Genomic DNA, 14,008 nt, shown 5'->3' on the forward strand with positions numbered 1-14,008 from the left:
GGGCTGTATCTCCTTCAGGCGCTTGGCCCAGAGTTGTGACCTTCGGTAGGCGCACACCAACGCCTAAACAAAACTATGCCACAAAGCCTACGGACATCTGGGCGATGCTAAGAACGGGGTACCATACGCCTCAACAGACGCGAAGGGAAGTTGTGCAACCCGAGAGCAATGTCGTTGGAATGTAGAAATGCAATTATCCGGCACAATGGCTAGCTGTTGTTCATTATTTGACTCACGTATGCAAAGGTTTGCCTAATATGACTTGCATGTTAATATTCCGGTTACTGCGTAAATTTGTCGTATGGAAGAATGTTTCAACTTCATGTAGTAATTTCTTTACATTCTTCTTGCAGCCAAAACCTCAACTCGGACTTTGCCGATTCGGCTCTCGGCTCTTCGGACAAATCACCGAAACCTTACAACTCTCAGTACCACCAACGAGACACAGCCATTCTCAACCATCCACGCTATGGTCCGAAGCAGAATCCAATCAACTCCAACATGTACACCTACCTCAAGTTTGGTCTGCCGCGTGTTTTCCCCCCGAATGGTGGCCAACCGATGGCAAATGGACGGCCTGGTCGTGCCTCATCCAAGGCAAATGGACGTGGCCGTGTGAACCGAGGATACCGAGACAGCACGGGACCGGGTCCCGGCTCCTCCGGCTATGACAGTAGCGACAACGAAACAAACCGTGGTCGTGTGCCAGCTAATCTAAGGTATGTTTTTATACATTCGCATCGTGTCTAAACAAGCTAGCTCACTCGTTTCCCTGTTGCATTGTAGAAAATATCGCAGCGAGTCCGATTTCCGAGCCATCGGAGCCACAAACACATCGCGTCCGAGTTCGCGTGCCCAAGGCATTCCTCTCGCTGCCCTGAAGCAAGCCAACAGTCGAGCTAGTATAGCAGGAACACACGTGTACAACCCGTACGCAACTAACCTGCGACATCACAACCTGCGATCGCAGAGTGAAGCTGATCTGTTGGCCGAGTGGGACTACGACGATTCGCCGACGTACGGTGAGACGCGCCTCTACCCAGAAGATGCCCTGTACGGTACACAAAGCCGACGGCACTCGCTGGCAGGGCTAGTGTATCCCAACATTCAGGTACACTGTCTGGACGTGCTGCCCGGACTACGCGGTGTCTCGCTGCAGGCGAAGGCAGGCGATCTGTTCGCCATTATGGCGACGGCACAGCGCGAAGGAACGGCCTTGGTAGAAGCACTGGCTGGTGTGCGGCAACGTATGGGAGGTGAGATCCTGGTAAACGGACAGCAGGTGAACAAGCGCATCCTGCGTCAACTGTGTGGCTACGTACCTGCGCTAGATGCTGCTCCGCTTGATCCACGCATGAGCGTTCAGAGTACACTCTCGTTTGCGGCCGCCCTGCGTGGTCCGTACGATCGGGCGGATCTGAAGGAACGGATTGACATACTGGTGGAGGATCTCGGATTGACCGCGGTCCGCTCTGCCAACGTGTCCCGCTTGACACACTCGGAAAAGCAAAGACTGAACGTTGCCTGTCAGCTGTTGACTCAGGCTTCCATCCTACTGCTCGATCAGACCACCATCAACATGGACATCTTCGACACATTCTTTCTCGTGGAGTACCTACGCCAATGGTGCAGTGCCGGTCGTATCGTTATCATGACACTGCAACCACCAACGTTCGAGATTTTGTCGATGTGTTCCGGTGTGCTTCTGCTATCCGGTGGACGTACCGTTTACTCGGGCAGTAGAGCAGATTTGCCCCGACATATGGGACAGCTTGGTTACCCATGTCCACCGTTTAAGAATCCCGCCGACTACTATCTCGATCTGGTCACACTGGACGATCTGTCTGCGGCGGCACTGTTAGAGTCGTCGGCACGCATCGAGTCGCTGGCCAACTCGTGGGATCACGTAAATGCTGAGCCACCACTTGCGGCACCCGTTGCCAATCTACCCGAGCCAACCCGAAGTGCTGGATTCTTCAGTCAAATTAACGCACTTGCCAAGAGGTATGTTACGCTGCATGAAGCATGCAGTTTAATGTGAAACTAACCTACGTGATCCATTTACAGGTATATGTCGTACAAACAACCGGGATCTTTGCTCACTTGGATCAGCCGGTTGATTCTTGCTGCGGTTCTTTCACTGTTTATCGGTTGCATTTTCTGGGATGTGCCGGCTTCAGATCCTCAGCTGAATCTGAACGATCGTCTTGGGTAAGTGATCTACTTTAGATCAGACTTCTGATCAAACAGTGAACGTTGTCTAATCGTTTATTTCTTTCCCTTGCAGCTATCACCATTGCATGATGATGGTGGCCCTGTGGCCATTGTTACTTCTTCAGATACGGGACGTACAGGAGGATCGTCGACATGCAGAGAAAGACCTCAAACTAGACCTGTACGGACGGTTCCTGTACATCATCATCCAGAGCGTACTGAGCGTAATGCCTAGCCTCTGCATTTGGTTGGCGTATCTACTTCCCGCACACAGCATGGCCGGTCTTTACTCGTACACCACCAATAACGATACCGGCATCTATCTGTATATGGGTAAGATTCCGGCATTTCTTCTTTTAGAACAGTACAGTATTTCAACACGTTATACGCTCTATTCCTCAGGTTACATGCTACTCTATCTAATGGCCATACAAACGATAGTGCTCTTCATTGCCCACCTGATCCCGTGCGGTGTAACGGCATCGATAGTCACCACGCTCGTCCTATTGCTGATGGCAGCTGTTGGAGGTTTTGCCGTACATGTGGCGAACGTTCCCGACTACCTGCAGTGGATGGAGCTAGTGACACCACAGAAATGGCTTACACCACTATTGACCGAGAACGAGTACAGTGCGGAAACGTTGATGAGCATCACCAGTCAGCAGCAGTGCCGAAACAAACAGGTGAGCTAATCGTTAGCATCCTGCACTAGCCCTGCCTTACTAACATATCTGCTTCGAACATTTTAGGTTCAGTACACCGAGATCATTGTGCAGCAACCGTGTCCACCACCGAATGGTACGTTCGTACTTGCCGACCATCAACTATTACCCCGAGATCATGTGCTGGATGCGAGTGACATGTACACTTCCACCGTTTTGGGATTACTTCTTACCTGTATCGTGTTCTTCGCTCTTACCATGTTCGTCTTCCTACTCAATTGCCAGTCGCTACTGCGAACGAAGAACAAGGGTCGTTCCGGGAAACATGCGTAAGGCATAGCCTTCCACTGTTTAGTACTAGGCTCAGAAAAGTCGCTGGGACATAGAGTAAGCGGGCCCGATGTGGTCAGATATCCTGCATCCGATCACGTCCTGCAAAGGTGTAAAAGTGCTAGTTAATTTTATTTTATTATCATCTTCTTGTTTTTCCTTTCCGTATGCGAATTCTTCTACTCCCGGTCAGGTGGTACGTGTAGCTATCGTCCTTCAAATGTATTATGATGTTTTCTATTTTTAGCAAATTAACAAAGGTAGTAGTTTTTATTGCCGGTTTATCGTGCGACCGGTTAAAAATAGCTTAGTGCAGAGAAACGTTAGCTAAGTAGTGATCGATTTTAAAGGTTCTAACATATTCCCTACGGTAGATAACATGCAGAGGAGAAGAGAGCGTATTGTAGGATGGTATAGAGACACATAATGTTTACAAGTACGAACAATCACGTTAGCCAATAGAATGTGCATAAATATGCTGACATAAGCGTGGCATTTAGGGCGATCGCAGTGAGAAGTAGAATTGATTCATTCGTCAAACAATGAAGCAGAAATTTGATGATTTTTTTTAATAAAAGACAATGATGTAAGAGGGAATAAATGTGTAATTTGTTTATTGTACAGCTCTTGAGAATACTAACTGATTGATTGATTGATTCTTATCGAAACCGAAAACTTCCTCATCCTTTCTACTTCTTGAAACTTCCTGGTGTACTTAAGGTATGTAGGATATCTCAACAAAGATGAGCTGTAGCTGTAGTGGGCTGGATACGCCGCGATAATTAAACCAGAAGACCTAGTACGGAAATTGAGTTCTATTGTGATACCAATGCGCACTAGAATGGGAATTTTATTGGGAGATCTACATCACATCAGTTTTCAACATGGTAAGCTCGCGTTGAGAAGTTGTTGATTGCAGGTAGTGTTGGGTCAAGAGCACACAGCCCACGCGAAAAAGAGGTAGCTACGTACGGAGCGCTACACACAGGAGCGATTGTGCGATGCGCTCCCCGGGAGCAAATTTTCGCACCACAAGGAGCGCTGCACACAAGAGCGATTGTCCGATGAGCTCCCAGGAGCGAAGTTTCGCACCACAAGGAGCACTACACACAGGAGCGATTGTGCGATGCGCTCCCAGGAGCGAAGTTTCCTCGCTCCTGTGCGATGCGCTCCCATTTGAAAATTTCGTAATGCTATAGCCTCAGGTATTTGTTTTTTTTGGGAAATTATGCAAATATTTTTAAATTGATTTAATTTAATGCGAATCGATTTAAATAAGTTTCTTTTCACTCAAATAACGCTTTAAAAGAAGAAAAGAATATAAAATAACAAAAAAATAAAAAAAATATTTTCAACTCGAAAATTTCATAAGGCTTACCCCTTGCCATTTTTGAGCAATTTAGTAAAAATTAAAAAATTGTTTTATTTTAAGGCGAAATTGCTAAAATAATTTTCTATTTACTCAAATAATGCTTAAAATTAAAAAAAGAATAAAAAAAAATAAAAAAAATCTATAAATTTTCCAATCCCCTAAGGCTCATTTTTGCACCAACTTTTGCCTATAACTCGGTCGGTATCCAACGAATCGCCAATCTTTAACCTGTGGTCGATAGATGGCACCAATGGCTACATTTTCTTCTTGGACGGCCATGCCATCAAATGTCTCTACCAGAAGTTAATCGCGGAATCAAGTTCCATACCCTGTTTGAGAAAATGTAAAATTTTCCTCATTTTTGCAAAAATTTTTTCTATAACTCGGTCGGTATCCAACGGATCGCCAATCTTTAACCTGTGGTCGATAGACGGCACCAATGGCTACATTTTCTTCTTGGACGGTCATGCCACCAAATGTCTCTACCAAAGGTTAATCGAGGAACCAAGTTCCATACCCTGTTTGAAAAAATGTAAAATTTTCCTCATTTTTGCACCAACTTTTGCCTATAACTCGGTCGGCCATGCCCTCAGATGTCTGTGCCAGAAGTTATTCGAGGAACCAAGTTCCATACCCTGATTGAAAAAATGTAAAATTTTCCTCATTTTTGAGCAATGTAGCAAAATTTTTAAATGTGATATATTTTAATGGGAATTTGTTGCAATAAGTTTCTTTTCACTCAAATAATGCTTTAAATTAAAAAAAGAATAAAAAATCAGAAAAAAAATTTTAAAAAATTTTCAACTCGAAAATTTCATAAGGCTTACCCCTTACGATTTTTTTGGGAAATTTTGCAAAAAAATTTAAATTGTTTTATTTTGATGCCAATTGGTTGCAATGAGTTACTTTTCACTCAAATAATGTTTCAAGTAAAAAAAAGAGTGAAAAATAATGAAACAATCAAAAAATTCAAAAAAATGAAAATTTATTAAGGCTCATTTTTGCTCCAATTTTTGCCTATAACTCGGTCGGTATCTAACGGATCTCCAATCTTTAACCTGTGGTCGATAGATGGCATCAATGGCTACATTTTCTTCTTGGACGGCCATGCCCTCAGATGTCTGTGCCAGAAGTTATTCGAGGAACCAAGTTCCATACCCTGTTCGAGAAAATGTAAAATTTTCCTCATTTTTGCGCCAACTTTTGCCTATAACTCGGTCGGTATCTAACGGATCTCCAATCTTTAACCTGTGGTCGATAGATGGCATCAATGGCTACATTTTCTTCTTGGACGGCCATGCCCTCAGATGTCTGTGCCAGAAGTTATTCGAGGAACCAAGTTCCTTACCCTGTTCGAGAAAATGTAAAATTTTCCTCATTTTTGCGCCAACTTTTGCCTATAACTCGGTCGGTATCCAACGGATCTCCAATCTTTAACCTAGGGTCGATAGATGGCATCAATGGCTACATTTTCTTCTTGGACGGCCATGCCCTCAGATGTCTGTGCCAGAAGTTATTCGAGGAACCAAGTTCCATATCCTGTTTGAAAAAATGTAAAATTTTCCTCATTTTTGAGCAATGTAGCAAAATTTTTAAATGTGATATATTTTAATGGGAATTTGTTGCAATAAGTTTCTTTTCACTCAAATAATGCTTTAAATTAAAAAAAGAATAAAAAATCAGAAAAAAAATTTTAAAAAATTTTAAACTCGAAAATTTCATAAGGCTTACCCCTTACGATTTTTTTGGGAAATTTTGCAAAAAAATTTAAATTGTTTTATTTTGATGCCAATTGGTTGCAATGAGTTACTTTTCACTCAAATAATGTTTCAAGTAAAAAAAAGAGTGAAAAATAATGAAAAAATCAAAAAATTCAAAAAAATGAAAATTTATTAAGGCTCATTTTTGCACCAACTTTTGCCTATAACTCGGTCGGTATCCAACGGATCTCCAATCTTTAACCTGTGGTCGATAGATGGCATCAATGGCTTCATTTTCTTCTTGGACGGCCATGCCCTCAGATGTCTGTGCCAGAAGTTATTCGAGGAACCAAATTCCATACCCTGTTTGAAAAAATGTAAAATTTTCCTCATTTTTGCGCCAACTTTTGCCTATAACTCGGTCGGTATCCAACGGATCGCCAATCTTTAACCTGTGGTCGATAGATGGCATCAATGGCTACATTTTCTTCTTGGACGGCCATGCCCTCAGATGTCTGTGCCAGAAGTTATTCGAGGAACCAAGTTCCATACCCTGTTTGAAAAAATGTAAAATTTTCCTCATTTTTGCGCCAACTTTTGCCTATAACTCGGTCGGTATCTAACGGATCTCCAATCTTTAACCTGTGGTCGATAGATGGCATCAATGGCTACATTTTCTTCTTGGACGGCCATGCCCTCAGATGTCTGTGCCAGAAGTTATTCGAGGAACCAAGTTCCTTACCCTGTTTGAAAAAATGTTAAATTTTCCTCAGTTTTGAGCAATGTAGCAAAATTTTTAAATGTGATATATTTTAATGGGAATTTGTTGCAATAAGTTCCTTTTCACTCAAATAATGCTTTAAATTAAAAAAAGAATAAAAAATCAGAAAAAAAATTTTAAAAAATTTTCAACTCGAAAATTTCATAAGGCTTACCCCTTACGATTTTTTTGGGAAATTTTGCAAAAAAATTTAAATTGTTTTATTTTGATGCCAATTGGTTGCAATGAGTTACTTTTCACTCAAATAATGTTTCAAATAAAAAAAAGAGTGAAAAATAATGAAAAAATCAAAAAATTCGAAAAAATGAAAATTTATTAAGGCTCATTTTTGCGCCAACTTTTGCCCAAAACTCGGTCGGTATCCAACGGATCTCCAATCTTTAACCTGTGGTCGATAGATGGCATCAATGGCTACATTTTCTTCTTGGACGGCCATGCCCTCAGATGTCTGTGCCAGAAGTTATTCGAGGGACCAAGTTCCTTACCCTGTTCGAGAAAATGTAAAATTTTCCTCATTTTTGCGCCAACTTTTGCCCATAACTCGGTCGGTATCCAACGGATCTCCAATCTTTAACCTGTGGTCGATAGATGGCATCAATGGCTACATTTTCTTCTTGGTCGGCCATGCTCTCAGATGTCTGTGCCAGAAGTTATTCGAGGAACCAAGTTCCATACCCTGTTTGAAAAAATGTAAAATTTTCCTCAGTTTTGCGCCAACTTTTGCCTATAACTCGGTCGGTATCCAACGGATCGCCAATCTTTAACCTGTGGTCGATAGATGGCATCAATGGCTACATTTTCTTCTTGGACGGCCATGCCCTCAGATGTCTGTGCCAGAAGTTATTCGAGAAACCAAGTTCCATACCCTGTTTGAAAAAATGTAAAATTTTCCTCATTTTTGCGCCAACTTTTGCCTATAACTCGGTCGGTATCTAACGGATCTCCAATCTTTAACCTGTGGTCGATAGATGGCATCAATGGCTACATTTTCTTCTTGGACGGCCATGCCCTCAGATGTCTGTGCCAGAAGTTATTCGAGGAACCAAGTTCCTTACCCTGTTTGAAAAAATGTTAAATTTTCCTCAGTTTTGAGCAATGTAGCAAAATTTTTAAATGTGATATATTTTAATGGGAATTTGTTGCAATAAGTTCCTTTTCACTCAAATAATGCTTTAAATTAAAAAAAGAATAAAAAATCAGAAAAAAAATTTTAAAAAATTTTCAACTCGAAAATTTCATAAGGCTTACCCCTTACGATTTTTTTGGGAAATTTTGCAAAAAAATTTAAATTGTTTTATTTGGATGCCAATTGGTTGCAATGAGTTACTTTTCACTCAAATAATGTTTCAAGTAAAAAAAAGAGTGAAAAATAATGAAAAAATCAAAAAATTCGAAAAAATGAAAATTTATTAAGGCTCATTTTTGCACCAACTTTTGCCTATAACTCGGTCGGTATTAAACGGAACTCCAATCTTTAACCTGTGGTCGATAGATGGCATCAATGGCTACATTTTCTTCTTGGACGGCCATGCCCTCAGATGTCTGTGCCAGAAGTTATTCGAGGGACCAAGTTCCTTACCCTGTTCGAGAAAATGTAAAATTTTCCTCATTTTTGCGCCAACTTTTGCCCATAACTCGGTCGGTATCCAACGGATCTCCAATCTTTAACCTGTGGTCGATAGATGGCATCAATGGCTACATTTTCTTCTTGGACGGCCATGCCCTCAGATGTCTGTGCCAGAAGTTATTCGAGGAACCAAGTTCCATACCCTGTTTGAAAAAATGTAAAATTTTCCTCATTTTTGCGCCAACTTTTGCCTATAACTCGGTCGGTATCCAACGGATCGCCAATCTTTAACCTGTGGTCGATAGATGGCATCAATGGCTACATTTTCTTCTTGGACGGCCATGCCCTCAGATGTCTGTGCCAGAAGTTATTCGAGAAACCAAGTTCCATACCCTGTTTGAAAAAATGTAAAATTTTCCTCATTTTTGCGCCAACTTTTGCCTATAACTCGGTCGGTATCTAACGGATCTCCAATCTTTAACCTGTGGTCGATAGATGGCATCAATGGCTACATATTCTTCTTGGACGGCCATGCCCTCAGATGTCTGTGCCAGAAGTTATTCGAGGAACCAAGTTCCTTACCCTGTTTGAAAAAATGTTAAATTTTCCTCAGTTTTGAGCAATGTAGCAAAATTTTTAAATGTGATATATTTTAATGAGAATTTGTTGCAATAAGTTCCTGTTCACTCAAATAATGCTTTAAATTAAAAAAAGAATAAAAAATCAGAAAAAAAATTTTAAAAAATTTTCAACTCGAAAATTTCATAAGGCTTACCCCTTACGATTTTTTTGGGAAATTTTGCAAAAAAATTTAAATTGTTTTATTTTGATGCCAATTGGTTGCAATGAGTTACTTTTCACTCAAATAATGTTTCAAATAAAAAAAAGAGTGAAAAATAATGAAAAAATCAAAAAATTCGAAAAAATGAAAATTTATTAAGGCTCATTTTTGCACCAACTTTTGCCTATAACTCGGTCGGTATTAAACGGAACTCCAATCTTTAACCTGTGGTCGATAGATGGCATCAATGGCTACATTTTCTTCTTGGACGGCCATGCCCTCAGATGTCTGTGCCAGAAGTTATTCGAGGAACCAAGTTCCATACCCTGTTTGAAAAAATGTAAAATTTTCCTCATTTTTGCGCCAACTTTTGCCTATAACTCGGTCGGTATCCAACGGATCTCCAATCTTTAACCTGTGGTCGATAGATGGCATCAATGGCTACATTTTCTTCTTGGACGGCCATGCCCTGAGATGTCTGTGCCAGAAGATATTCGAGGAACCAAGTTCCTTACCCTGTGTGAGAAAATGTAAAATTTTCCTCATTTTTGAGCAATGTAGCAAAATTTTTAAATGTGATATATTTTAATGGGAATTTGTTGCAATAAGTTTCTTTTCACTCAAATAATGCTTTAAATTAAAAAAAGAATAGAAAATCAGAAAAAAAATTTTAAAAAATTTTCAACTCGAAAATTTCATAAGGCTTACCCCTTACGATTTTTTTGGGAAATTTTGCAAAAAAATTTAAATTGTTTTATTTTGATGCCAATTGGTTGCAATGAGTTACTTTTCACTCAAATAATGTTTCAAATAAAAAAAAGAGTGAAAAATAATGAAAAAATCAAAAAATTCGAAAAAATGAAAATTTATTAAGGCTCATTTTTGCACCAACTTTTGCCTATAACTCGGTCGGTATCCAACGGAACTCCAATCTTTAACCTGTGGTCGATAGATGGCATCAATGGCTACATTTTCTTCTTGGACGGCCATGCCCTCAGATGTCTGTGCCAGAAGTTATTCGAGGGACCAGGTTCCTTACCCTGTTCGAGAAAATGTAAAATTTTCCTCATTTTTGCGCCAACTTTTGCCTATAACTCGGTCGGTATCCAACGGATCTCCAATCTTTAACCTGTGGTTGATAGATGGCATCAATGGCCACATTTTCTTCTTGGACGGCCATGCCCTCAGATGTCTGTGCCAGAAGATATTCGAGGAACCAAGTTCCTTACCCTGTGTGAGAAAATGTAAAATTTTCCTCATTTTTGAGCAATGTAGCAAAATTTTTAAATGTGATATATTTTAATGGGAATTTGTTGCAATAAGTTTCTTTTCACTCAAATAATGCTTTAAATTAAAAAAAGAATAGAAAATCAGAAAAAAAATTTTAAAAAATTTTCAACTCGAAAATTTCATAAGGCTTACCCCTTACGATTTTTTTGGGAAATTTTGCAAAAAAATTTAAATTGTTTTATTTGGATGCCAATTGGTTGCAATGAGTTACTTTTCACTCAAATAATGTTTCAAGTAAAAAAAAGAGTGAAAAATAATGAAAAAATCAAAAAATTCAAAAAAATGAAAATTTATTAAGGCTCATTTTTGCACCAACTTTTGCCTATAACTCGGTCGGTATCCAACGGATCTCCAATCTTTAACCTGTGGTCGATAGATGGCATCAATGGCTACATTTTCTTCTTGGACGGCCATGCCCTCAGATGTCTGTGCCAGAAGTTATTCGAGGAACCAAGTTCCTTACCCTGTTCGAGAAAATGTAAAATTTTCCTCATTTTTGCGCCAACTTTTGCCTATAACTCGTTCGGTATCTAACGGATCTCCAATCTTTAACCTGTGGTCGATAGATGGCATCAATGGCTACATTTTCTTCTTGGACGGCCATGCCCTCAGATGTCTGTGCCAGAAGTTATTCGAGGAACCAAGTTCCATACCCTGTTTGAAAAAATGTAAAATTTTCCTCATTTTTGCGCCAACTTTTGCCTATAACTCGGTCGGTATCTAACGGATCTCCAATCTTTAACCTGTGGTCGATAGATGGCATCAATGGCTACATTTTCTTCTTGGACGGCCATGCCCTCAGATGTCTGTGCCAGAAGTTATTCGAGGAACCAAGTTCCTTACCCTGTTTGAAAAAATGTTAAATTTTCCTCAGTTTTGAGCAATGTAGCAAAATTTTTAAATGTGATATATTTTAATGGGAATTTGTTGCAATAAGTTCCTTTTCACTCAAATAATGCTTTAAATTAAAAAAAGAATAAAAAATCAGAAAAAAAATTTTAAAAAATTTTCAACTCGAAAATTTCATAAGGCTTACCCCTTACGATTTTTTTGGGAAATTTTGCAAAAAAAATTAAATTGTTTTATTTTGATGCCAATTGGTTGCAATGAGTTACTTTTCACTCAAATAATGTTTCAAGTAAAAAAAAGAGTGAAAAATAATGAAAAAATCAAAAAATTCAAAAAAATGAAAATTTATTAAGGCTCATTTTTGCACCAACTTTTGCCTATAACTCGGTCGGTATCAAACGGATCTCCAATCTTTAACCTGTGGTCGATAGATGGCATCAATGGCTACATTTTCTTCTTGGACGGCCATGCCCTCAGATGTCTGTGCCAGAAGTTATTCGAGGAACCAAGTTCCTTACCCTGTTCGAGAAAATGTAAAATTTTCCTCATTTTTGCGCCAACTTTTGCCTATAACTCGTTCGGTATCTAACGGATCTCCAATCTTTAACCTGTGGTCGATAGATGGCATCAATGGCTACATTTTCTTCTTGGACGGCCATGCCCTCAGATGTCTGTGCCAGAAGTTATTCGAGGAACCAAGTTCCATACCCTGTTTGAAAAAAATGTAAAATTTTCCTCATTTTTGAACAATGTAGCAAAATTTTTAAATGTGATATATTTTAATGGGAATTTGTTGCAATAAGTTTCTTTTCACTCAAATAATGCTTTAAATTAAAAAAAGAATAAAAAATCAGAAAAAAAATTTTAAAAAATTTTCAACTCGAAAATTGCATAAGGCTTACCCCTTACGATTTTTTTGGGAAATTTTGCAAAAAAAATTAAATTGTTTTATTTTGATGCAAATTGGTTGCAATGAGTTACTTTTCACTCAAATAATGTTTCAAGTAAAAAAAAGAGTGAAACATAATGAAAAGATCAAAAAATTCAAAAAAATGAAAATTTATTAAGGCTCATTTTTGCACCAACTTTTGCCTATAACTCGGTCGGTATCCAACGGATCTCCAATCTTTAACCTGTGGTCGATAGATGGCATCAATGGCTACATTTTCTTCTTGGACGGCCATGCCCTCAGATGTCTGTGCCAGAAGTTATTCGAGGAACCAAGTTCCATACCCTGTTTGAAAAAATGTAAAATTTTCCTCATTTTTGCGCCAACTTTTGCCTATAACTCGGTCGGTATCTAACGGATCTCCAATCTTTAACCTGTGGTCGATAGATGGCATCAATGGCTACATTTTCTTCTTGGACGGCCATGCCCTCAGATGTCTGTGCCAGAAGTTATTCGAGGAACCAAGTTCCATACCCTGTTTGAAACAATGTTAAATTTTCCTCATTTTTGAGCAATGTAGCAAAATTTTTAAATGTGATATATTTTAATGGGAATTTGTTGCAATAAGTTTCTTTTCACTCAAATAATGCTTTAAATTAAAAAAAGAATAAAAAATCAGAAAAAAAATTTTAAAAAATTTTCAACTCGAAAATTTCATAAGGCTTACCCCTTACGATTTTTTTGGGAAATTTTGCAAAAAAATTTAAATTGTTTTATTTTGATGCCAATTGGTTGCAATGAGTTACTTTTCACTCAAATAATGTTTCAAATAAAAAAAAGAGTGAAAAATAATGAAAAAATCAAAAAATTCAAAAAAATGAAAATTTATTAAGGCTCATTTTTGCACCAACTTTTGCCTATAACTCGGTCGGTATCCAACGGATCGCCAATCTTCAACCTGTGGTCGATAGATGGCATCAATGGCTACATTTTCTTCTTGGACGGCCATGCCCTCAGATGTCTGTGCCAGAAGTTATTCGAGGAACCAAGTTCCATACCCTGTTTGAAAAAATGTAAAATTTTCCTCATTTTTGCGCCAACTTTTGCCTATAACTCGGTCGGTATCCAACGGATCTCCAATCTTTAACCTGTGGTCGATAGATGGCACCAATGACTACATTTTCTTCTTGGACGGCCATGTCCTCAGATATCTGTGCCAGAAGTTATTCGAGGAATCAAGTTCCATACCCTGATTGAAAAAATGTAAAATTTTCCTCATTTTTGAGCAATGTAGCAAAATTTTTAAATGTGATATATTTTAATGGGAATTTGTTGCAATAAGTTTCTTTTCACTCAAATAATGCTTTAAATTAAAAAAAGAATAAAAAATCAGAAAAAAAATTTTAAAAAATTTTCAACTCGAAAATTTCATAAGGCTTACCCCTTACGATTTTTTTGGGAAATTTTGCAAAAAAATTTAAATTGTTTTATTTTGATGCCAATTGGTTGCAATGAGTTACTTTTCACTCAAATAATGTTTCAAATAAAAAAAAGAGTGAAAAATAATGAAAAA

General features: G+C 38.8%; 1 protein-coding gene across 3 annotated transcripts in view; it reads left to right on the plus strand.

The window, feature by feature from the left end:
- Positions 1-3,833, plus strand: part of LOC125765524 (ATP-binding cassette sub-family G member 8) — a 29,912-nt gene extending 26,079 nt beyond the window's left edge. For all 3 annotated transcript variants that reach the window (XM_049430761.1, XM_049430762.1, XM_049430763.1), the window contains exons 4-9: positions 354-719; positions 787-2,004; positions 2,068-2,211; positions 2,288-2,547; positions 2,617-2,897; positions 2,964-3,833. In XM_049430761.1, the coding sequence (XP_049286718.1) occupies positions 354-719; positions 787-2,004; positions 2,068-2,211; positions 2,288-2,547; positions 2,617-2,897; positions 2,964-3,209 (2,515 nt within the window). In that variant the 3' untranslated portion in view covers positions 3,210-3,833. The remainder of the gene's footprint in view (positions 1-353; positions 720-786; positions 2,005-2,067; positions 2,212-2,287; positions 2,548-2,616; positions 2,898-2,963) is intronic.
- The last annotated feature ends 10,175 nt before the right edge of the window (positions 3,834-14,008 follow it).

The sequence above is a fragment of the Anopheles funestus genome, chromosome 2RL (assembly GCF_943734845.2).
Source record: "Anopheles funestus chromosome 2RL, idAnoFuneDA-416_04, whole genome shotgun sequence".
Classification (NCBI taxonomy): Eukaryota; Metazoa; Arthropoda; class Insecta; order Diptera; family Culicidae; genus Anopheles; species Anopheles funestus.